This window comes from Siphateles boraxobius, unplaced genomic scaffold (genome assembly GCF_051911475.1).
Source record: "Siphateles boraxobius isolate OS27281-9 unplaced genomic scaffold, OSU_SipBor_1 130, whole genome shotgun sequence".
NCBI classification, from domain to species: Eukaryota; Metazoa; Chordata; class Actinopteri; order Cypriniformes; family Leuciscidae; genus Siphateles; species Siphateles boraxobius.
Genome location: NW_027508734.1, coordinates 50,473,194 through 50,498,991, shown reverse-complemented (window position 1 = coordinate 50,498,991; position 25,798 = coordinate 50,473,194). Strand labels below are relative to the sequence as shown.

The 25,798-nt window shown below is 39.1% G+C and overlaps 2 protein-coding genes and 1 long non-coding RNA gene across 9 annotated transcripts in view; 1 reads left to right on the top strand and 2 right to left on the bottom strand.

The window, feature by feature from the left end:
- The window catches only part of ptprda (protein tyrosine phosphatase receptor type Da), a 922,653-nt gene that overhangs the window by 873,486 nt on the left and 23,369 nt on the right, over positions 1 to 25,798 (bottom strand). The gene's annotated exons all lie outside the window — the stretch shown is intronic.
- On the top strand, positions 15,050 to 15,441 carry LOC143736686 (uncharacterized). The gene is made up of 3 exons (XR_013203558.1): positions 15,050 to 15,104; positions 15,182 to 15,281; positions 15,419 to 15,441. It is a non-coding gene; the product is annotated as an uncharacterized LOC143736686 (long non-coding RNA).
- Positions 17,293 to 18,805, bottom strand: LOC143736685 (E3 SUMO-protein ligase ZBED1-like). Its single transcript, XM_077227330.1, has 2 exons — positions 18,558 to 18,805; positions 17,293 to 18,121 (listed from the first exon to the last, which is right to left on the bottom strand). The coding sequence occupies exons 1-2, from the start codon at positions 18,802 to 18,804 to the stop codon at positions 17,595 to 17,597; spliced, it is 774 nt and encodes a 257-aa protein (XP_077083445.1). The 5' UTR covers position 18,805; the 3' UTR covers positions 17,293 to 17,594.

Here is a 25,798-nt window from a genome sequence, read left to right as displayed (position 1 = left end):
GCTTCAACACAGAAGCTGACATCTCATGTGTGCCTTTATAGCTTCCGCTTGTATGCGGTCACACATTACGTCATGACACAACACCAATCAGAGATTGGCTTAGTTTCATTCATACTTCAGAGACGCTACGCTGAGGGGCGTTCCCCCAAAGTCTCATTCGACGCAGTCCTCATTCCCTTTCTCATGGAACAAGGGTTACAGTCGTAACCCTAGGATGTTTTTCTCTCTCAAATATTACAAGCACACAAACCCATATACACACACATTTTTTTTTTTTTATAACACACATACTAACCACACTCTGACATCCATACCAACACAACAAAGATTGCATCAAAGATTGCATCATTTTATAGTTAAATGGCCTTGGGATTAAAAATTGCAGATTTAATGGGTTTCAATGGGGACATTTTGTTGTCCAAATGGCGCTAAGTGAGAGTATTTTGTGTAGCTAGAGCAAAAAATATATGTTTTAAGAAAATGGTGGTGAAGTAGTAAAATTCCAATAAAAACACAGACATGTGCCAAATTTTATGCAGTTAGCATTAACACAGGCAAAGTGATAAAAAAAAAAAAAACTGAAAAGGACAAAAATGTCCATAAGGATGCACAAGGGTATCTGAACACATTAAACATCAAAGCAAGAATACTTCTTTAAAGAATGAAAAAAATATATAAAACATACTTTAATGTAATTTCTGTTGAAACATGTTCAGCTTTAGTGCATTTAAAATATATTAACTTTAAAAGGTAATGTTGAAAAAAGCACTATACAGTTAAAATTATAATCAAGTACTTTACATGTGCTTTGGTATGGACTGCCAGCACATTAGTGTACTACTTTAAAGCACAACAAAATAGTATTAAAACTATGATTTAAAATATACTTTGAAGTAAAACTTTTAATTTGACATTGTTACCCTTTTAAAAGTGTACTTAAGTGTGTTAAGAAAGTCATGAAAGTGTACTCTCTTTAAGTGCACTTAAGTGGCCTTTATTTCATCAATATTAACTGAAAATATTTTTTTACAAATACTTATGTGGCTTCCTTTAAGTTATAGTTCACCCAGAACATTCTGCCATCATTCCTTTGTGATAAAGAAGTGCGTTTAATTGTATTGAATTGTATTGTCGTGTAATCTTATAAGTGTGTGAGTGTATATTCAGTGCCTGTCAAACATTTTGAAACGTTACAATTTTTTAATGTTTTTGAAAGAAATCTCTTCTGTTCACCAAGGCTAAATATATTTTAATATATGAATATAGAAATATATTTTAAAATGTAATTCATTCCCTTGATGTCAAAGCTGAATTTTCAGCATAAATTCTCCAGTCTTCAGTGTCACATGATCCTTCAGAAATCATTCTAATATGCCGATTTGATGCTCAAGAAACATTTATTATTATCAATGTTGAAAACAGTTGTAGGCTACTGCTTTATATTTCTGTAGAAAAGGTAATACTTTTTCAAGATTCTTTGATGATTGGAAAGTTAAATGAGCAGCATTTATTTACATTTATTAAATGTATTTATTCAATGTATTAAAAAATGTATTAAATATAAATATTTCTTAACATTATAAATGTTTTAACAATCACTTTTGATCAATTTAATGCATCCTTGATGAATACAAGTATGAATTTCATCTCTTTTTTAATCTTACCACAAATGTTTGAAAGGTATCATTGTTTTCAACATTGATACTAAGAAATGTTTATTGAGCAGTAAATCAGCATATTATAATGATTTCTGAAGGATCATGTGACACTAAAGACAGCTTTTTATTAAATTAATGTTTCCAAAATTTCCAAACACCCACACACTTGTAAGATATGACAATACAATGCAATTCAATACAATACAATACAATTCAATACAATTAATCGCACTTCTTTATCACAGAGGAATGCTCACAGAATGTTCAGCGTGAACAATACATTTAAGAAAGTCACAGGAAGTAAAACGTGAATTATTCTGGACGGTTTCTGAAATGATCCTGAAATAAACGCACGTCTATCCTGACAAGAGAAGTAGAGAGTATTTGAGCAACGGGAGGCAAACTGTTATGATTTATTCACTCCAAAAGACACAGTGATCTGTTCTCCATCCAGAGAGAGTGAGACAGTCAGAGTGACAGACAGTGTGTGTTTATGTGAGTAATGATCGCTGTGTTGTGATGTGTTATTCATTGAGTCTGGTGATGAATGACTCCCTTCAACACCAGATAGAGGAGTCAAAGTAAAATTACATTTCACAGTGTGACACACACGTCACATACACCTAATGACAGTGTGACAGATTAGCTCTGTCATGCATGTGTGTCACTGTAATAACTCTGCAATGAACTCATGACTGCCGTAGACCATCACTGACCATCCGATGTGCATCGCCACACCTAAACACCAAGATCTTTCTTAAAACTTTAAGCTTGTACAGTATATAGTTAGCAGACCTTCCATCAGTCTCATACACTAAGAATTTGAGGGAAAAATTTGACAAAGTTTGTAAACTTCATGAAATCAAACATTTAAAAATGAATATTAAGTGTTGTTGAAGTAAATAGACTTGATATTTACCAGCAGAACTGAATATCGTTTTTGACCCGTGTGAAAAATTTGACTTAATTGTATTAAATATGCATTTAAGTGTACTTAAAGAGTATACTTTCATGACTGAAAACAATTTTGTTGTTTTGTTGTTGTTTCTTAAAACAATTAAGTACACTTTTAAAAAGTGTTAAATTAAGTTTTACTTTACAGTACATTTTATAACATTATATTTTAATAATCTTTTGTCATGCTTAAAAAATACACTTATTTTGATGTTGACTAACATATGTCCTCAGCACATGTACGTGGTGTGTTATTTGATATTACATTTAAAGTTAATATATTTTAATGTACTAAATTGCAACTTCATCATTACAAATGTATATTTAAATGCAAATCATACAAGTTTCAATAGAAATGATATTAAAGTATATTTTAATTCCCAATCAATGCTTGTCAATACATTCAATACCTGAATGACATGTTAAATTACACATGATGCACTTAAGTACTACTCAAGTAGGTTAAAAAGCATTTCAAAGTCCCGCTAATTGCATTTAATGTAAACAAACTATAATGCATTAATGCACTATAATATTCTAATTCATTTAAAAAAAAAAAAAACGTGTCAGAAAACATCAAATGTACTTCACACTTTAGTATATTATTTCCACAAGTACTCTTTTTAAAAGTATGCTAAAGTAAATTTCTTTTTCACAAGGGGAGTTAAATAATCTTAATCTTAATCTTAAAACTGTGAATGCACTGGGTGCAGTGTGAGTGTGACCTCCAGGGTCAAAGATCACATCAGACATTAAAGTGTGATTATTAAATCTGCTCACCCCATGACCTCAGAGTCCGTAACCTTTTAAAGTCATAACGCTCGTTAATGATGCTTTGAGAACATCGATACAAAGAAAATATCTTGCTGCTGATGTCAGAGGGCAGATAAACCTGCGTGTGTCTGTGTTTTCAGCTGAATCTCCGTATAATGAACTGCTAAATAATCCTGTATTTCTGCTGAGAGGAGGATCGTGCGAACGGAAGCAGGAATTTTCAGGAATCTGCATTCTGTGGTCCTCTGGGGTGAAGAGTTCTCCAGCATACAATAGAGATTTTACAGCAGATGTTTTTCTCTCACTATTGAAAGTGAGTTTTTGAGATGCACTCCAGCTGTACTCCAGATCTGCTCTCAGTTTGCTCACAGACTTTTTTCTGAAAGAATGTGCAGAACATGTTGATTGTGTATTTGTCATTGGAAATATGGCATGATTGAATTACATTCTGGCCAAAAGTAGTTTTCCTAACCAGTAGCCCCATTAAAGTACTGCTCTAGTCTGGCTCCGCCCTCCTACGCACTTCCGCTCAATTTCATTTTCCTTCAGTACTACGTCTGGGATTGCGCAGACTTTGGTTTTCTCCGATCAATTTTTTACCGGGCCAATCAGCGAAGAGAGAACTGAGAACGAATGGCTGAGAACGATGACGTTGATGTCAACTCGTGCGTTATTTTGAGTTGTAGTTCAAAATAAGAAAGATGCGAGCAAAGCCATTCGGTCCATTGTGGCAACGCTGCCGAAAATAAAGAAGTTAAAGTTGGAGCAAGAACAATCTTTGCTTAGTTTTGTGTTTATTGCCATCCTCCCACGGGGTTCGGGAAAAGACATGTCACGACCAAACGTCAGCGATTGGTTATGGCAGATAGAGTGACTCAGGGCAGATCCAATAGTTTTAGACTTCAATAGAATACCCGCCTACAAGGAAGTTAACGCTTGTCAATGGAGCGGTGCCAGACTCTCTGTACAAATGAAATGTACGAGAGTCTGGTAGAACCAGGCAACTACTGCTCTGGTTTCTGAGGGAAATCTGCAGAATTGTGTGGAATGGTTTTTAATCTGGTAAAATATGTTAAACAGAGCAGAGTGAACTACACTGTTATTGGCAGTTGAAAATCAATTAGATATTTAATAAGCAAACACAGAGATGATAGGAGTTATGTAGAACTTAGGGAAGAAAATGTTTCAATCAGATGTTTGGTTTTCTTGATGTGTGTGTGTGTGTGTGTGTGTGTGTGTGTGTGTGTGTGTGTGTGTGTGTGTGTGTGTGTGTGTGTGTGTGTGTGTGTGTGTGTGTGTCTGTTTGTATGTGCAGTATGTACTGTATGTGTTTGAATTGCCAGTGGGTATGCTAATGTAAAAGTCAAAAAAGTTAAATATTAGTCTAAAATAAACTGAATTAATTTCTGAAAAAAAATTAGTTACATTTAAATTAGTTAGATTCCCAGTGAAATGCTCTCAGAGAGCAAGTGCAGTGAGTTTGCTTCCTTCTTCTCTGAGAAAATCAATAATATCAGAAAGGTGATCAGCTCATCCTTGAGTTGCACTGGGGTCAGACAGATCAGACCACAGCCTGAGAAAGTAGTCACTATGTCTGATTTCGAAGAAATAAATGGCAAAATTTTGGAAGATACTGTACAGGACCGATGTTTTAAGGTCCTGTACAGTATCTTCCAAAATTTTGCCAAAATTAACCTGTGTTCTTGACGCACTTCCCACATCTTTCTTCAAAAGTGTGTTTAACTGTTTAGAAGCAGATCTCCTAGAAGTGGTAAATACTTCACTTCTCTCTGGGAGTTTTCCGAACTCCCTGAAAACTGCAGTTGTCAAGCCCCTCCTGAAAAAGAGCAATCTGGATAAGACCATATTAAACAACTATAGACCGATCTTAAATCTTCCTTTCATAGGCAAGATCATTGAAAAAGTTGTCTTCAATCAGCTGAAAAAATTCTTAAGCTCGAATGGATACTTTGACAATCTGGTTTCCGACCGCATCACAGCACAGAGACAGCGTTCATAAAGATAATAAACGATATTCGCTTAAAAACTGATACAAGCAAATTATCAGTGCTGGTACTACTCGACCTCAGTGCTGCATTTGACACTATCGATCACAACATACTTCTTGACAGGCTGGAAAACTGGGTCGGGCTTTTTGGGATAGTCCTAAAATGGTTCAGGTCATACTTAGGAGGGAGAGGTTATTATGTGAGTATTGGAGATGATAAGTCTGAGTGGACATCCATGACATGCGGAGTCCCTCAAGGCTCAATTCTTGCGCCACTCCTATTCAACCTGAACATGCTCCCAATGAGCCAAATAATGAGAAATAACCAAATCGATTACCACAGCTATGCAGACAACACACAGCTCTACTTAGCCCTACTACCTAACGATTACAGCCCCATTAACTCCCTGTTCCAATGCATTGATGAAGTAAACAATTGGATGTGCCACAACTTTCTTCAGATAAACAAAGACAAAACTGAAGTCATTGCGTTTGGAAACAAAGATGAAGTTCTCAAGGTGAACGCATACCTTCAGTCTAGGGGTCAAACAACTAAAAATCAAGTTAGGAATCTTGGTGTGACTCTACAGTCAGACCATAGTTTCAGTAGTCATGTCAAAGCAATAACTAAATCAGCATACTATCACCTGAAAAATATTGCAAGAATTAGATGCTTTGTTTCCAGTCAAGACTTAGAGAAACTTGTGCATGCTTTCATCACCAGCAGGGTGGATTATTGTAATGGACTCCTCACTGGCCTTCCAAAAAAGACCATAAGACAGTTGCAGCTCATACAGAACTCTGCTGCTAGGATTCTGAGCAGAACCAGAAAATATGAACACATCACACCAGTCCTCAGGTCTTTACACTGGCTGCCAGTTACTTTTAGGATTGATTTTAAAGTATTATTACTGGTATATATTTATCACTCAATGGCCTAGGATCTCAATACATTGCAGATATGCTCAGTGAATATAAACCCAACAGATCACTCAGATCATTAGGATCACATCAGCTTGAAATACCAAGGGTTCACTCTAAGCATGGCGAGTATGCTTTTAGCTACTATGCCAGCCGCAGCTGGAACCAGCTTTCAGAAGAGATCAGATGTGCTCCTACAGTAGTCACATTCAAATCCAGACTCAAAACACATCTGTTTAGCTGTGCATTTACTGAATGAGCACTGTACCACTGTTCGTCCGACTGCTCGTACTGTATTTTTTTTTTTTTTTTTTTTTTTATTCTAAACTGTTTTAATTATTCTGTATTTGATCTTTTATTCTAAACTGTTTTAATTATTCTGATTCCTTTTGATTATTTTAATTTCTTCTATGTAAAGCACTTTGAATTACCATTATGTATGAAATGCGCTATATAAATAAACTTGCCTTGCCTTTAACTAGTAATATTAATATGATAATATTAGGGACAAAATTATAACTATGCAACCGTCTACTACAGCATCACATCAGGGAGTGCATTAAAGTCTCCATGAGGTAAAATTTGATTAATTTGTTGCCATAGGAGAGGAAGAATTTTGCAAACTTGTTAATTCATCTATATCGACAACATGTATGTTAGACCCTATACCGACTAAACTACTGAAAGAGATGCTTCCAGAAGTCATAGATCCTCTTCTTAACATCATTAATTTGTCTTTGTCTCTAGGATACGTACCAAAAACCTTTAAGCTGGCTATGATTAAACCGCTTGTTAAAAAAACGCAACTTGATCCTACAGAATTAGTCAATTACAGGCCGATCTCAAATCTACCTTTTCTGTCAAAGATACTAGAAAAGGCAGTATCCTCACAACTGTGTTCCTTTCTTGAAAGAAATGGTATCTGCGAGGATTTCCAGTTAGGATTTAGACCGCACCATAGCACTGAGACAGCTCTCATCAGAGTCACAAATGATTTGCTCTTATCATCCGATCGTGGTTATATCTCTCTATTAGTGTTACTTGATCTTAGTGCTGCATTTGACACCATTGACCACAACATTATCTTAAATAGACTAGAAAACTATGTTGGCATTAGTGGAATTGCATTAGCATGGTTTAAATCATATTTATCTGACTGCTATCAGTTTGTAGCAGTAAATTAAGAGATGTCTTATCGATCACAAGTTCAGTATGGCGTACCACAAGGCTCAGAACTAGGACCGCTGCTGTTAACTCTTTACATGCTACCTTTAGGAGATATCATTAGGAAACATGGAATTAGTTTTCACTGTTATGCTGATGATACTCAGCTCTATATTTCTTCCAAACCTAACGAAACTCACCAATTCACAAAATTATCGGAATGCATAGTTGATATCAAAAATTGGATGACTACTAATTTCCTACTACTAAATTCTGAAAAAACAGAGATTCTAATTATTGGACAAAAAACTTCCACACATAATAACCTAGAATACCGTCTAACACTTGATGGCTGCTCTGTTAAGTCTTCGTCGTCAGTTAGGAACCTGGGTGTGCTCTTTGATACCAATCTTTCATTTGAAAGTCACGTGTCTAGTGTCTGTAAAACCAAATTTTTCCATCTTAAAAATATATCTAAATTACGTCATATGCTCTCATATATGACAAATGCGGAACAACTAGTTCATGCGTTCATGACATCAAGGCTAGATTATTGTAATGCTCTACTGGGTGGTTGCCCTGCACGCTTAATAAACAAACTACAGCTAGTTCAAAACGCAGCCGCTAGAGTTCTTACCAGAACCAGGAAGTACGACCATATTAGCCCGGTTCTGTCAACACTGCATTGGCTCCCTATTAAACATCGTATAAATTTTAAAATATTGCTGATTACTTACAAAGCACAAAATGGTTTAGCTCCCCAGTACTTGAGCGAGCTCTTAACGCATTATAGTCCTTCACGTCTATTGCGATCTCAAATGTCCGGCCTAGCATTCACATAACACTGTATAGACTTCTATAATTCAATATTAGGCTGCTTAGATTAGGTCAGTCGGAACTGGGAACACTTCCCTTAAATCCTGATGTACTCGTTACCTCATAAGAAGAATGGCATCTACGCTAATTTTAGTGTCTTTGTTTATCCCGAGGTTTTCCCGCAGCCTGCCGGATCCAGGCCGTTTCCAGATCTGACGAAGGACTTTCGCCTGGACCTGATGACAATGCAGTGCTGAAGTGCCAACTAGCCTCTCCCTATGGAGGATCCCTATACCACTCTACAGATAAACCGTTGTGGAATTTTTCGGTTCGCGTACCTACCCAAAGTGATAAGATAAAATAAAATTCCGCATCAAAATTTATAGACAAGTAGTTTGTTTAGGCATGGTTTGTAAGGAATTACAAACCTGCGAACATATATTCAAACGCACATAACTATAGAATCAATTCTTAATGTGCATGTGAACGCCATCAGTGTCTATCACAGGTTCACGTTTAAAGTCTGTTTAGAGAGAACTGTGTCGTCTTAGCGGCCCCTAATTTAATAACAAATGATCATTTAGACGGAAGTGAATCAATCAAAACTAACTTTAGCTGGAAAAAACATTTTTCAGGAACCACTATAAAACCAAACCAATCTCTGTTACCTTAAATTATATATTTATCTCTGTAAAGCTGCTTTGAAACAATCTACATTGTTAAAAGCGCTATATAAATGAGGATGACTTGACTTGACTTGACTACAATTCCCTTTCAAGGGAACTTGAGCTGCGTCGAAACACTGCGGGAACGCCCCTGCGTGATATGCGTCATGAAGCATTTATGAAATCAGTGCAATGGTGACATTGAACGTCATAGGCGGGTGACGTCATCGACTTGGAAACTATAAAGCCCCCCTGAATCACAACAGTGCTAGCTTCTGTGCATTCAGCAAGCGCTCTGTGTGAATCATTGTCTGAAAAAGTGTTTTTGTCTGTCCTTAGTTGAAACTAGGCAGGAGTTTTATCAGATATATATTATAAATGTATATACACATATATATTTATATATATAAAACTATAATATGGTGTGCGAACAACATTATAGGAAGTGTGTACATCCCTGCACTCGATATCTCACGGGTGGGGATGCACACCAACTATGTGTTGTTTGTTTAGGAGGGAAGCATGCCCAGTCAGCTCTCAAGGGAGCTGATTGTGAGCATTGTAAGCAGCTATACCATTAAGATCGCTCTTCGGGGAGGGCGGTTCGGTCACTTCCGCCCAGGGTGAGGCCCCCGGTACTGCAACTATCCAGTTCTGAGGAGCTGGATGTTGTTAGTATCGGAACAGGAGATACTGAAGACCCGTCACTTCAGTCTCCTGCATGTGAGGAGCTTGTGAAGGTGCTCTAGTGAGTAGTGCAGTAGAAAAATTAGGCATTGAGTGGCCAGCGTACAAACAAGAATTTAGGCAGAAAAGTAAGCTCGATTAATGTTTTCTGCCTTCCCGCATGCAGCCTCCACGTCAGTGCTTGCCGTTTTTTCCCGACCGCCACACTGAGGTGTCGAAGTCATGGAAAAGACCGGTTTCGTACTGTGTATATAGTCCCCAGCTATCTACATATTCAAATATACATGGGTCCAAACAATATGGTTACGGGGCGATGCCCAGGGCAGAAGAGACGCTTGCTATCAATCTCACCCCTGAGTCTAAATCATCCTTTAAAGGGATAGTTCACCCAAAAATGAAAATTCTGTCAGTATTTACTCACCCTCATGTTGTTCCAACCCCTTAAGACCTTCGTTCATCTTCGGAACACGAATTAAGATATTTTTGATGAAATCTGAGAGCTGGATCACTCCTCCATACTCCTCCATAGGCTTCAAAAGGATTGAAACTTGCCGGCTTTGAAAAGTTATTAAAGACATTGTTAAAATAGTCCAAGTGACTACAGTGGCTCAATCTTAAATTTATCAAGCGTCGAGAATACTTTTTGTGCTCAAAAACAAACAAAAATAACGACTTTTTTTTCAACTATTCATTACCTTCTCTGTTGGCCTCTACTCAGTTAACTTAGTGTAATAGCGTAGAGCTACGTCACATGTAGGCTCACTATTGGCCGACGCTGGTCATGTGGGTGATGCGTGTGACGTACAACAACAGAAGCTCTACACTTTTACACTAGTGAACTGACTCGAGGCCCACAGAAAAGGAAATGAATAGTTGAAATAAAGTCGTTATTTTTGTTTTTTTGCACACAAAAAGTATTCTCGTCGTTTGATAAAGTTAAGATTGAGCCACTGTAGTCACTGGGACTATTTTATCGATGTCTGTAATAACTTTTCGGGGCCTGCAAGTTCAATCCCTCAAAAAGCCTATGGAGGAGTATGGAGGAGTGATCCAGCTCTCAGATTTCATCAAAAATATCTTAATTCGTGTTCCGAAGATGAACGAAGGTCTTACAGGGTTAGAACAACATGAGGGTGAGTAAATACTGACAGAATTTTAATTTTTGGGTGAACTAACCCTTTAAAGCACAGGCATTACCCTCCAAACCACTAAGAAATACATCGGCTTTGGTGGGTAAAGCTTATTCGGTGGTAGGTCAGGCCGCGGCATGCCTGCACACAATGTCCATTCTGCACGCATACAAGGCTGACCTACTGAAAGATATGAGTGAGAGTGAGGAGGTCAGGGTGCATCTGCATGCCACCAAGGAGACCTTCAAGTCAGTGGGCCGTTCTATGGCAGCCCTGGTGGCCACGGAGACACCTATGGCTGAACCTCTCAGGAATGAAGAAGAGAGAAAAAAAGTTCCTTCTGGACACCCCGCTTTGTCCTGCGGGTCTCTTCGGTGACTCAGTAAACACTGTCATCGAGAGGTTCCAAGAAGAAAAAAAGCAGGCGGCGGCGTTCCAGAAATTCCTTCTGCTGGGCGGGAGCCGAGTCTGAGGTGGGCCAGCAAGGTGGAGAGTGTGGTGCTAGTGTGCAATGCAACACTTACCTGTCTCCACTGGCGGCAGGGGGCGCGTGAGAAGGCAGATGACCGGGTCCTCAAACGCACCAAGCTGCCTGCTGGCGACCAAGGGGGGCTGAAGGGGTGTAAGGCTATACAGGGTCATACACCGCCAGACTGGCCCTCTTGGGACCCAGGAATAGAGAAGTTTGCTATTTTTTTTAAATGTGGGTACCGCTGACCCCGTTTTTACGGAAGCCAGCGGTGGAACAGACACACACATAATTAAAAAGCTCCAGCCGGCCCTCCAACCGGCTGGAGGGAGTGGATCGGTGGCCACTCCAAGAGCAACCTCTCCATCCCTGGGGGGCCCATCCAGGTTCAACATTTCCACTGTCGCTTAACACCTGGCTTGGTAGCGCCTGGGACGGGCTGGGCAGCCCTTTTGCGGCCAGCTCCACATCGGGACCTGGGTGTAGGCTGCTGTGATGGTCCGGCGGGAGCTGAGGTGGATGTGCCGGATGGCCTCCATCTGCCTCTGGGCTGCAGAGAACTGGAACCTTGTCCGCTTCTCTCATATCAGCCAGGTTGAGCCAGAGATGGCTCTCCTGGACCACAAGTGTGGACATCGCCGTACCGATCGCACTAGCTGCAACCTTCGTGCCCCGTAGGGCTAGGTCGGTTGCAGTGCGGAGCTCACTCATGAGCTCACAGTCTGGACTACCCTCGTGAATGTTCATGAGTGCCTGGGCCTGGTGGACCTGGAGCAACGCCATGGCATGCAAGGAGGAAGCGGCTTGCCCACAAACTTTGTAAGCCTTGCCCGTGAGAGTGGACGAGAACTTACAGGCTTTAGAGGGGTGACGAGGATCACCTCTCCAGGAGATAGCGGCCGCCGGACACAGTTTCATTGCGACTCAGTTGAGAGCTAAGAACCTTGCGATCACCGCTGCACTCGCGCTGTAGCAACACCAACAATGGGAGGTCTTCCCGCAAGAACACCGATACACTCGCTCGTTGAAAACAGCAGCACTCTTCAGAGACATCAAACCGCGATCGGCTCCGAAGCGAAAGGCAACTAGTGTGTGCATCCACTTACGTATTTATACCTGCGCCCGCGGGGGCAGAGTGTGTGATGCGAATCACACATGTCAATTCCATTGGCTCGTTCAATAGTGCTCGAAGAGGATTTGCTCCCTAGCGTGATCCCCGTTCAGTTGACTACATCTGACGTTCTCGACTGAAAGGGAAATAGGGTTACATACATAACCGAGACGTTTCTAAATTGTTTTGCAGCGGTTAAAAATGGGTTTGATTCCCAGAGAATGCATAAACTAAAAAAATGTAAACCTTGAACAAAATGGAAGTCACATCGGATAATCTGCCAAATGCATAAATGTAAATGTTCCAAATTGTACGTGAGCTTTGTAGAAATGTGCCCTTTCAGCTGTCATAGACACGTATTAATGTAATTTGTTCAAAATGTAAATCTTTTATCCATGTGTAAACCAATTAACGAAGTTACATGATTGTATTACTTGGATCTTATAATGACAAAATTGATTTTTTGTTTGCAACATATGAATCATTAATAGGGATGTAACGATTCACTCGCAACAGGTTGAAAATCGATAAAATTGTGTGACGATTCAAGTCGGTTGAAATGTTAAAAGAATCGCGATACACGTTTTAAACAGCAGGGCGCGTTTACTGAATAGCCTAACGTTACTGTGAAGTTGTGAACCTCGCTTTACAGGCACAATAGCAGCGAGCACACACTGGCGCGAAGCCAGCGAGTGTTTTCACTTCATTCATAGAACTTGAGATTGTGTGAGCACTCAACTTCCACAGGAATGAACTGAAAACGCTCGGTTTGCTCCGCTCGCGCCGCACAAGTGTGTGTCATAGACTGCGGCAAGCGTAGATGTTAACTCATTCAAATCGGAGGTGTGGCGGCATTTTGACTTTCCGTAGACTAATAATAATCACCACCGTGAGAAGCACCAGTCACCTCTGTTTTCATGTAAAAGTCATTAATATGACAAGTGCCAGAGCCACGGAGATCACAAGGTGCATCAGTGTTTCCGTGGCAACCAGGAATCTGGTTTATCTCTGTCTGAATGTGTTCTGTTTTTTTTTAACTCTTACTAGTGTAATGATACAAATTATAACAAAATTAGAATCTTGCCTTTATTACAATGTAAAACCCCTGTCAATGTGGTAGGCCCTACTCATTTTACACAGTCTTTTACATAGCGAAGGTACCAGTGTCCAACCTCTTGACCAGACAGACAGAAAGACTGAGTTGAAACAAGCTTGAAGGGAATTTGTTAGGCCCCGTTGCCCCTGGTAACCGGGGGCGTCCGTTTTTAACAGTTTTATTATTTGACAAATATAGTTAAAAATAAAAAAAAATGTGCAGCATTTTGTTTGAGAAATGATAAAAAGGACACTTTTTCATTTATAATTTGCCTTAAATCTCATTTGTTAAAAAAAAACGTGAGAAAATCGTATTGTGAAACCAGTATCGTGAATCGTATCGCATCGTGAGATGAGTGAATCGTTACATCCCTTATCATTAATAATTAATTATATTATAGTGGATGTTCTACTTGTGACTGGATATTTGTAGAGGTTTTTACAGTGTGTAACAGTCTTATATTTGTCCAAGTTTTTAAATGCTAAATACTCCTAACCACACATGAACATCCAAATGTCCTTTGAAAGGTGAACAGGTAAAAGAAGCACTAGTTAACGATCGACTGTAGTTAAGAGCAATGCATGCTATGGAAGTGGTGGAAATTGCTGGTGTGTGTAGGATATCAAGTCATTATTGAAATGCATCTGACTTAAGAATACAGCATTATCACTACATCAGGATGAGAGAACACAGACACACTAATACACACAAAATGCATTTTGACACTAATATGAATGTGCTACAGTTCCCAACTTGAATTGGTTTTAAAACTCAACTTTATGAGCTGTAAAAACATGATCCGTTAATTGGATGTGTAAAAAATAAAATAAAAAAATGTATCATTATTATAATTAGGAAGTTATTCTTCATGCTGTTTTAATTTGCACTCCTGCAAGACACTTTGTCGTGTGTCACAGTGTCTTTATTTTCATAGTTTTATTTTCTCTCCTTTGTTCTCTGTCTACTGGTGAGCAGAAGAAACAAATAATAAACAGAAATAATAAACACAAAGGAAATCCATCAAGTGTAAAAGTCTCAGTGGGACTGTGCGGAAGGCAGTGGGTGTTCAGATGCACAAATTAATCGCACAAAAAAAAAACACATTCACAGAAAAATTCTGTTCATATCAACAAAGATATGTCTGAAAGTTAAAAAGTGTGTAACTTTGTGGCAACAGCATATAGATGGTATTTTTATGCTCCAGTATTGACAGGGTGTTTAAAGGTTATATTGTGACAGTTCAGACCAGATTGGTTTGACGGTTGTTATAGGTGTTTGCAAGGCAGTTGCTAAATAGATGTTACAGTGTTCTGAGTGGTTGCTAAGGTGTTCAGGTTGAAACAAGAGTGTTGTGAATGTAGTGAAGCCGTGTGATGTTCTCATCACGTCACTATCATTTGGTATATTTGGCCAATGAGCTATCGCCCATTGGACTATATAAACCTGTTGTTCATGCCTCTTGGGGTGCGTCATGGTCGAAAGCCCCTTTTTGCGTTGTTGCTACGGACTACAGAGGTACGTGTTGTTTTTAGCATTTAGTCTTGCTGTTCGAGCTTAGTGTTGTCCAGTGACATTTGGCGATTTTTCTATCTGTTTAGTGTGCCGTTGGGTTACTGAGAGTTTGTGCGTGTGGGGAGCTGCTTACTCCCAGGTAAGTTTAATACTGTGTTTTGGGGTGTTGTGAGAAGTTTGGTTGGTCCTAACTTAAGTTATAGCCCTTTGTTTCAGTACGGTGTGCCTTCAGGGCTTCCATTGGTGTGGCAGCGCAGTTTGAATGGTCGGAGCATCAGCTGTTGCAGCCAACAAGGCTGTTGAATGATTGTCTTTGGTATATGTCGTCAAAGCGTTACTTTATTGTTTCCTCCGGTAGGTAAACTGGGATAATACCTCATTGCATTATCGGGTGGGTAACTGGTCGGTAGCATTGTTAAATTGAAGTTGTAATCCTCTTGTTTGTTTTTAAAGATCTTTGTGGACGCTAAGGCGGGCTAAGTGGGAGCAGTCTCTGTCCCCGGCCCTCGCTATTTAAAGCCATGCTGCTGCTTTTGGCACCCAGTTATGTTTGAGTTACACATGCCCATGCGGGCTGGAAGGTTTATTTCGTTTTGCTGTGTATTGCAGTTGACTTGGTGTTTGGTGTGAATCTCTGCAGTTGTGACAGTGCAATTAATTTTTAGTTTTTTTTTGTTGTTGTTGTTTTATGTGAGTGTGCTTACAGTATTCATACTTTGTTTATTTTGGCTACATTGCAAATAGTTTTTTTCTTGGCGTAGTGATCACATGTAAGTCAATAAATTGACTTTGAATGTGTTTATTTTCTTTTATTTAAATTGTTTGGTTTGTTAATTATATGATTTTCTTTCTTTTCTTTAGGAGCTGAGGACTTCCTGGAGCGGGCTGGTTGTCTGTTGCATTACAGGCTTTGTTTCACCAAGGGTGTCCTTATTGCAGTGTCATCATTGCGTGTTATTACTTTTGCCATTTGCAGTGAACTTGGTGGGTGTGATTTGGATTGGCGTGCTTCCTATTGTAGACTTGCTGCAATCACACTAGTCTGCTCCCTATAGGAGGCCTCAGCCCCTGTGAAGATTTATTGTGAATTTTGTTTATTTTATTTTTTTTGGTTTTGTTCAATTCGACCAGGACACCTGTTAATTGTTGATTTTAAATAATTGGTGGCCAACTTTTAGCTTTAATAAAAGAAAATAGTTTTGTACGGGAGCCCATGCCTCTTGCCGTTCTTGGTGAAACGTATTTGTGTGCTTTATTTGGGTTGTATATTCCCCGTTAACCTGGGGTGGAGTAGTCACTACAACTGAGCGACTTACTACACTAAGGTAGGGCTGGGCGATATGGACCAAAAGTCATATCCCGATATATTTAGGCTGAATATCGATATATGATATATATCCTGATATTTTTTTCCGTAAAGTGAGAACAAATGTTCAGTCAAAGCCAAATATGACATGTCACAAGTAGTTTTATTGAAACTGGCTATTTCAGTGAACAGTTGCAAAATCAAATAAATAAATAAATAATAAACAAGTTTCTTCACCTGGTTCACAATTTAATGCTCAGCTGTTCAAATAACAATAAAATGTAAACATAAATACTGTATAACAACAGGAGTAGCTTTTTTTAAATCAAAGCTCCATAAGGTGCACATTTAAATAAAAAATATATAAAATAAAAATAGCCTATAATATAAAATAGGCCAATCTTTTTCTGAAAAAAAAATATTTTTTATGAGAAAAGTACAATATCAAACATTTCTTAGTTTGACACCTATAAATGACTTCTTAAAATAAAATTATAGATTGTCTTCTCCTTTCTAACAAATCCACAGATGCAAATAACGAATGAACATAACAAAATAATAAAATATGACAAACCCTAGTATGTGCAGCATTTATATATTAAGAAAGAACAAAATAAAGTGCTCAGTTTTAGAATTTTTTTTTAAACATCAGCTTGAGATAACCTTTTCCTTTTTGTCAACTCAATTTCTTATCTGAACAGTCTCTACCAGTTGCACAAGAAACAGACTATCAACTCAAACATTTTCCCCCTCTTTTTTACTTTGATAAACAGTAATGCTGTCTTGAGGTAGACATTAGAAGAAAGACAAGTGTGTCCTCCATTTAAAGCTTTTGTGTGAGAAACACCAGCCTGTCAACAGCATCTGGCTTCAGAGATGCTCTGTGGCAGGTCACGATATTGCCATTGCAGATGAAAACCCTTTCGGAGGGTGAACTGGTAGCTGGTACCAAGAGATACTTTTTTGCAAGGTGGCTCAGAGCTGGAAAGACAACTTCATTATCCTTCCACCACTTGAGGGGATTAGTGTCACTATCCACACTTGCTGAACGCAAGTAACTTGACAGTTCATTTTCCATAGCCCCCCTCTTGGTTGGTGCAGTGGTGGTGGCTGTGCGCTGCTTGAAGAAGCTTGCCAGTGTCTTAGCTTTTGGTGCTACTGCTGCTTCTCCATCTGCAGACTCGGGTACAGTGGGCACACGTACAAGGTAAGGGGGTTGAAAGCTGCTCTGATCATGCAGTAGTGTCTCCACCTCCAAGACAGCTCTGTGCTTCAATGCATTGACTTTTTCACTTGGGATGTAGGTGGCCCTGAACCGTGGATCTACAAATGAAGCCATCTCCAATAGGTTAGTTGCGGCTGGTTCAGAATACTTGCTGTTGAGGTACTCAACAATGCTGGTCTTGATCGATTTGCAAAGGTCGCTATCACCCTCTTCGCATGCCAGCAGACCTTCGTAACAAAAAGGTGCAGCTCAGGTTTCACATATGATAGAGTGACGTAGTCCTCACCTGACAAGGCATCTTTAAAGTCCTGGAGAGGTTTCAGGACCTTTTGGACTGCTTCTAGGACCTCTAAGTCTTGCCAGGTAGGGACAAGGTGCATGGTCTTTTTGTCATTAGACAGGACTTTGGCCAGTGGTCCTTCCTGCTCCAGAACTCTCTCTATCATCTGCTGCCTTGATCTCCAGCATGTGGCAGACTCGGTTATGAGTCGGTGACTTGACAGACCCAGCTGAATCTGGACTTCAGCAAGATGTCTCCTTTTCTTCCAGCTGTAGGAAAAACAGCTTACAATTCTCTTGCACAGAGAAATGGCCCGGGTGACGCGCTTGTCATTCATGCCATGTCCTGTCAGAGAATCATAAAAAACTATTAAACAAATGTGCTTATGCAAGAAATTTGACTAGTTACTTTGCAGTTTGCTCTTTCAATCCAGAGAAAAAACTATAGTCTATCATAATAGCTTTATCAATAATCACCTTTACCAGCTGTAACATTAAAGTGGTAAACACATCAATGCATCACTAATTCTTATCCAATAACCTAATAAATATGGTTCTGAAATCTACCATTCTGTATTGTAAGTGATTTTACTTCTAGCACTTTAAGTTTTGTGTTTTATTAATCTATTTAACAATCATTTTTTTAACGGAGACCTGGCCAAGACAGCAGCATAAAACACAAAGCAGACAGACACATAAAGGAAAAGAAGGAAAAACTAACATTTTAATATGTTTTTGTTTAAAGTAAAATATCTGAATACTCCTTACAACACTGCACTCACCAATAGCCAAGTGTAGTCTGTGACCAAAGCACTGCATCCTCAGCCACTCGTTCAGCTCAACCGCTTTGACGATGTTGCTTCCATTGTCGGTTGTTATAGCAACCAGATGCTTTTCTTGGAGTTTCCAGCTTGCAATTGCTTCCTGCATGGCCTCAGCTATATGCTCACCGGTGTGATCCTCCGGGAAATAACTTGTTTGGAGACACGCTGTTTTCATCTCCCAGTCTTGAATTACGTGAACTGTCATGCTCATGTAAGGCTCAGACGTCCTGCTCGACCACATATCGCTGGTCAACGCAAAATGGGTCACTTTAGCCAGCCGGTCAGCAAGACTCTGCCTGACATCAGTGTACATTTGTGGCAGTGCTTCTCGTGCAAAGTAGTTGCGACTGGGAAGCTCATATCTCGGGTCCATAGTTTTCAGTAGCTTTTTGAATCCGACTTGTTCCACAGTTGCAACAGGGACCATATCTTTAGGAATGTGATAGGATACTGCTTTAGTTATAGTACACCACTTGTCACTTTTCTTTTCATAAGGCACACTGTGGGAAAATGAAATTTGCATTGAGCTTTGTTTCGGGGCTGGAGCTTTTTCGGATTGTCGATGACTTGCGCGCTGCTTCTGCTTCTGCGCACAGTTTAACAGACTCTTCGTATTGCAGTTTGTGCCACTGTTTTAGGTGGTGAAAAAGATTTGTAGTGCTTCCACCCTTGGTTGTAACGTGTTTAAGGCACTCCCTACATATGCTGTGATTTTCTTGCTCATCTGATACTTTAAATCCGAACCATCTCCAAATTACTGAGCCACTGTTTTTTCTTTTACTAACAAATTGCTCCTCCGCACGCTCCCCAGACATTGTTGCTTCCTCCATGTTTGTTGAAGAGTGGCTGAGCATCTGTTTCTGCCCCTCCTCCCTCTGTGCATGAAAGAGGAGGGGCGGTGGCGGGTGCGCGGGAAGCAGTGCAGTGAGCAAGGATCACAGCGCAAATTTGAACTATATCGATACATTTAAAAATATATCGATATATTTTTTATATCGATATATCGCCCAGCCCTACACTAAGGTGTTTCCAGGTTGTTTCCAGGCTGTTGGTAGCAGTTTTGGGGTGGTTATTATGAAGATGCTAGGTGCTTGCTAAGGTGTTCTAGATAGTTGTCAGGAAACTGTTGAGCATTTTCCAGGGTATGCCTAGTGTAGCGTATCTGGACAGATTCACATGCCTTAATCACTCTGAGTTTTTGGAAAGCTTTTAACCTTTGGGTTGGGCCCCGTAACTCAGGCCTGGCCCCACAGAGTCTGAGTCCTAATTGCCCCACTGACACGTTTGTGGCATACGCGAGAGGAAAACCAACTGCCATAAACTTGGACCCCGAGCTTCAAAGAGATCGCTATCTCCTCAGAGCCAGGCCAGGCGGCCAGAAAGCTCTCTCCAAAACGCACCCACACATATCCAAGGACTTTCACAAATTTTCTCATTTAGTAGATTTTACTGAGATATATTTGATATGTTGTTATGTTCGTCCGATTGCCCAGGTCCTATGGAGGGATCTGTGAGTGTATAGTAGTTCTAAACAAACTACAAGGGTTTTTAATTATGCTTTTAACGTAACTTTGCAATATAATCCTCCTTACATGTCTTTCTTCCTACCTTCAGAATCCTCTTGATCTGACCAAGCCATGTATGTAATTGAACAGGCCGTAAAATGTATGATTCTATGTGCACCGGCTTTTGGAATGATTCTGACCGAATTCGGCCATAAAACATCTAAATGACCGGCCTGTAGGGCTGGGTACCGAATTCGGTACTTTTTAGGTACCGACCGAATTGCCTCGATGCTACCGAGTATCGAAACATGTCTTGTTTTTCAGTACCAAGTTTCGGTACCTAAGTGGTTAATCTCGTCAACGTTAGTGAAACAATAAGCATGCAGCATGATTGGCTGTGGCGGAAAAACACTAGTTTACGCGGCCTAGAGACGTGGCTCGTCGCACGTGAAACTGTAGTGTGTGTGTGGGTGTGTGTGTGTGTGTGTGTGTGTGTGTGTGTGTGTGTAAGCGTCCCAACCCAGATAGATAGAAAATGTGGAAATGATCAAAAGTGTACCTACCTATGTCAGAAGGCAACACGGTAAATCATAAGGCACTTAAAAGCGCACAGAATACACTTGAGAGTAGAAAGTTTATCCGTCTTCGACTGCAAGAACTGGAGCGCGTCACAAATTAACCGAAACTCAGCGTAAGGATACTTGCTTCACAGACATGAGGAATAGTCCTATATACGGTCAAAATATATCTATTTTTAAACGAAACAATTCGAAATAAATAGTTTGATTACCTAATCCATATAGGCGCGCGCACGTTCACTACTGAAGGAATGACGAGTCAGCATCGCAATCATCATCATTGCCGCCAACACACGTAAACACTTGTTCATTAATAAACAATTAAAATATATCCTTGCTATCGTTTCCCGACACATCCATAATCATTAGGCTACTTTCGCCAGTGCTTTGCGGCAAGCTTCATGTGTGCTGAGCGCGAGGCATATATCCCGCCCCCCAGTAGCCTATATTTAATTCAACTACATTTATTATAGCATTTTTCACAATACATATCGTTTGAAAGTAGCTTTACAGAAAATGCATGCGTCTAAATTACAATTTAGAGTGATCTGTTATCAGAGGAGACTGTGTGTAGTGCATTTAAGTTCATTTTCATTCAGTTTAATTGTTAAACAATGCATTAAGAAAAATGAGCTAATTGAAGTAAAGAGTACATGTTGTTAAATGATTAGGAAACAGAAAACTTTAGCATTGGAGCTTTTTACATACTCAAAATATGTGTAAAAAAGTCAACAAACTGACTGAAAAAATGTTTTTTTTTAGGTGATGTTATATTGTTAAAACTGGTTTCATAAAATTGGTATCGAAAAAAGTATGCCTGCCTTCTCTCTCTTACTTCTACGCTCTTCCATGCATACTCTTCCTCTTACCTTCTTCGTCCCTTCGTGAACCTCTTCAAGGGTCTTAAAGCCCTCTCTTCATTTTCTTTTGTTTGTTTCTTTCTCCAAGTTTTTATTTTTCATTTTCGGATTCTCCTTTGTTCATTTCCACCAACGAGTGAAATGAACTCAGACCGAATTATTTGTTTGGTAACTTTACGTTCATGGACATTCAAACCTGTGTCGAAGAGCGCGCTACGGACCCATCGGCAGACCACATGACGCTCCCACGGAACGTCACACACATTCGCTTTCTTTGAAGCAACAACACAAAGAGCAATTGTGCAAGTATTCGTTATTGAGTTTTCAAAGCATTAACCCCCTGGGGTCGGCTATCGCGCGTCTCACTTTTTTTCTTATCAGTGCAAAAGAAACTCAAATAACTCCGTCGATTTTTGTCATACAGGCAAGTGTTATACATCCTTAAAAACTGTTAAATGTCTTCTTTTTTGTGTACACTAATAATAAAAACAAAAAGTTGTTTTTCGTAAAATAAAGAAAAAAAACGATGCACGTTCTGTCTTCTCTCTCAATGTGAAGTTCATTCTGAAACGCGACAGATAATTATCTGTAACTCAGCCAATACTTGCCACCTACACATGAAAGTAATGTCTTTACAAAGCTTGAAGTCTCCTTTTTTAAATGAAGTAGGGCCTAGATCATATCAAAAACAAATATTCTCGGTTTAAGAAATCCGTATGAAAGCAACGACAGGTACAGTTTCTCCAGCCCGAGCTTATTAACTTTAATTTGACCACACCCCCACAAGCGCGAGCTGTTCTCATTCAAATGATCCACGTGAAGGAACGCAGAGCTGTTAACGCCCTCAATGCTGTTCTTTTGAACTTTCTATTCATCAAAGAATCCTGAAATAAAAATGTAAATAACTGTTTTCAACATTGATGATAATGAAAAATGTTTCTTGAGCATCAAATCATCATATTATACTGATTTCTGAAGGATCATGTGACACTGAAGACTGGAGTAATGATACTGAAAATTCAGCTTTGATCACATGAATAAATTACACTTTACTATATATTTACATATAAAACAGCTGATTTTCATTGAAATATTATTTCACAATATTACTGGGTTTGTTTTGTATTTTTAATCAAATAAATGCAGCCTTTGTGAGCATAAGTGACTTCTTTTAAAAACATTAAAAATCATACCGACCCCAAACTTTTGAACGGCAGTGGGTGTGTGTATATATATATATATATATATGTGTGTGTGTATGTGTGTGTGTGTGTGTGTGTGTGTGTGTATGAGTGAAAAATCTAAAATGTATTCCCAGAATCGTGCAGCCCTACAGGTGTTTATTTTTTTATTTTTTAGAAAGGGACCAGATGCCACTGGATGAGTCCTGCTGACTTCAACATTCACATGAGGCTCTGTACATGAACATGGTCAAATGAAAAGTCAAACACCTTGGACATGACAGGTATGTAGGCTACTATGTTTCAGGAATGGCACAAAGGTGTGTGACTGTTTAAGTCTTTTTCTTTAGATCAGTGTGTTTACTAATGTGCTTTCTTCCTTTGTTGTGTATCTTTGGATTATGTTGGTTTGTAAATAAATCCAGACAATCTAAAAGCCATTCTTTTTTTAATTTCTCCTCATTCTTTGTGCAAGGCTCCTCATAATGATCGGGTCTGATAGCACCTGATAGGGCCATTAGGGGAGGGTCTTTGTCTTTCTCAGGTGTAAAATGCATTCATATTAATGAGAGATCACGCCTCCTCGCAAAAATATTTCTCACACAAAACACGTCATACAAATTTTAAATCAATATATTGTCTTATCTAAATGAGTATGCAGGATTATTTTCACACAGTTTTGGAGCAAATATTCTTGGCTACGTGATACAATTTTCAAAAGTCTTGTGAAGAAATAATCACTATGGGTTTTATGACCTTATTTCAGTGACATTTGTTTTTTGTTTTTTCACAAACCACGCATAAACATTATTATCTTAAAACTCCAAACTTTTACATACATCCTGCTGACATATTACTGTATCAGAGTTTGTGCTGAATACAATGTAATAAGACTTTAGCCATGAAAATGTCACAAGTAACAGAAATAAGCACAAATGTCAGAGCATGTCAGAACACCTCCAGGACCCAGAAAACACACCTCAGACCTCAGAGGGTTAACATTTGTTAACCCCCTGTTTATAGGGAGATTGTGTTTTCCTTGTTGGTTCTCTCAAAGGTTTTGTCCAGGTAATGTGCCATTCTGCATTCTATTCTTCTCCCTCTTTCTATCACTTTCTCTTTCATTGTGTTGTTGCCATTATTGTGTTTGTAAATACATATGTTTGTTATAACCGGTATACCTAATTTTGCCTTTATTAAATTAATTATATTAATTTATTGATTCTGTCTTCATGCTTATACAAGTCACTTTAATGTTTTGATCTCAGCTACAAACTTTAAAATTGTAGAATACTTTGAATAGTATTGTTGCAAAACAGGAAAGCTATCTTTCACGGCCGGAAAGATCGTCTTTTCCTGCGAGTCTCTTAAGGGTAATATCTCTATAGGAGTTGATGAAGATTGCATTATCAGTTTGCTGGAAAAACAGATTTATTCGATGACTAATTAATTCCCTTAGAGTTTATCCTGAGAACCTATATATTCTGGACAATTTGTATAGTAATGTTGAATTATAATTCGTTATGATTTGATTATATATAATTGATCTATTTTTGCCAATGAGGGGGATGATTGATTATAAATCCGTTGTATTCAGTCGTTCATACAGATTGGCAACGTATTCCCTTTTTGGGAGATTTAACATGTATGATTATCTGGTTCAAACCCGTATGAATAATTATTAATTGTGAATTACTAATTTTTTAATACATATCCCCAAAGCCTGACCCAGGTTCTTTACACTAGGTAATTAGGAGATTCATCTCAGACTCCATCAATATGAGGAAGTTAAACACATGAACAAAAAACATAGGCATAGTGAGTGATACTGTCATGGTGATGTCTGAGGACTTTTCATGTTTCTCTGTCCACCACACCACTTAGCTTCCATCAGTTTCCACCTACCAGTCAACAAAGGATTTTTTTCTATACTGTACTCATGTGTTGCTTCTGTCAGTGTCTACATACACAGTCAGCAAACTTCAGCAATACATATTAGTATCTTAAGAGTACCATATACCAAGGACTCCAGGAGGAGGGTAGAGGGCAAGCTACACAGGAATACGGTACAGCTGATCACTGGCTGAGCATTTTTTTCCATTAGAGCAAATAGAAATAACTAATAAGCTAAACCATTAATTGGACTGGTTTTACCGCAAAAGCAAACCAACCTAAACCAGGTCTTTCATAGTTTGACCTAGTGCTGTACGATTAATCATATCGCAATTGCTATGTCAAGCCTATGTGATTATATGATGCAAATTGCTGTGATTTTATGAAATAAATAAATGCATGTGTGGACATGACAACCCATTCTCTTTGAGAGCTGTTTGCCCATTTTCTACAACACTAATAAAAAGAAGACCAGACAGTTTCAGTTTAGGCAGTGGCTAGTGTGGCGCGTATCCTCACGTCGTGACTTTTTCCAGTGTGCAGCGCGGAGAACAGGTGAAGATGGATACCAACCAGATGGACACTGAACTGGTGGCCAAAAAAAATATACCTCTGTTATATGGCGATATTTTGGCGATAAGATAACCAACACTGAGCAGAGAGAGCAGGGTGCCAACTCTCACTCATTCAGTGTGGGACTCATGCAATTGACAATTTTCACACGCGCTCATGCCACTCTCATGCCACACATCCATTTTCTCACTCAGAGAAAAATCGCGAAGCAAAGAGGACACTGACAGACTAGACAGAGCAGCTTACTTTTGATAGGAAACAAATTCTCAGCTCTCAGATTCTGTCAACTGTATTACGAAATTCAAACAATAGCGTTTTGGCGCTTGTAAATGTGATGTGACAGATCATGGTCATGAACCGAACATCTCTTACTCTTTACTAGTTAATAGTAGATAGACACAAATGAACAATAGGTGTGTTGAAAGATACAGTACAACTTACTAAAATGTTTATGCCTCATACATAGATCAATCAGTGTTTTTCAACCGTGGAAAGAGATCAATAAAACAGCTGGAGAACAATATGTCACATAACGTTACATTTACCTCAGGAAAGCCATTTAATAGCACGTTAGTTGGCTAGACAAATTATATTTAGAAAAGGGAGTAT

Excerpts from the sequence above, each read along its gene's own strand:
- LOC143736685 (XM_077227330.1), bottom strand. The coding sequence starts at position 18,804 with ATGACAGTTCACGTAATTCAAGACTGGGAGATGAAAACAGCGTGTCTC. Across the intron at positions 18,122-18,557 it reads CAGACTACACTTGGCTATTG|GACATGGCATGAATGACAAG; the intron begins GTGAGTGCAGTG and ends ATTCTCTGACAG.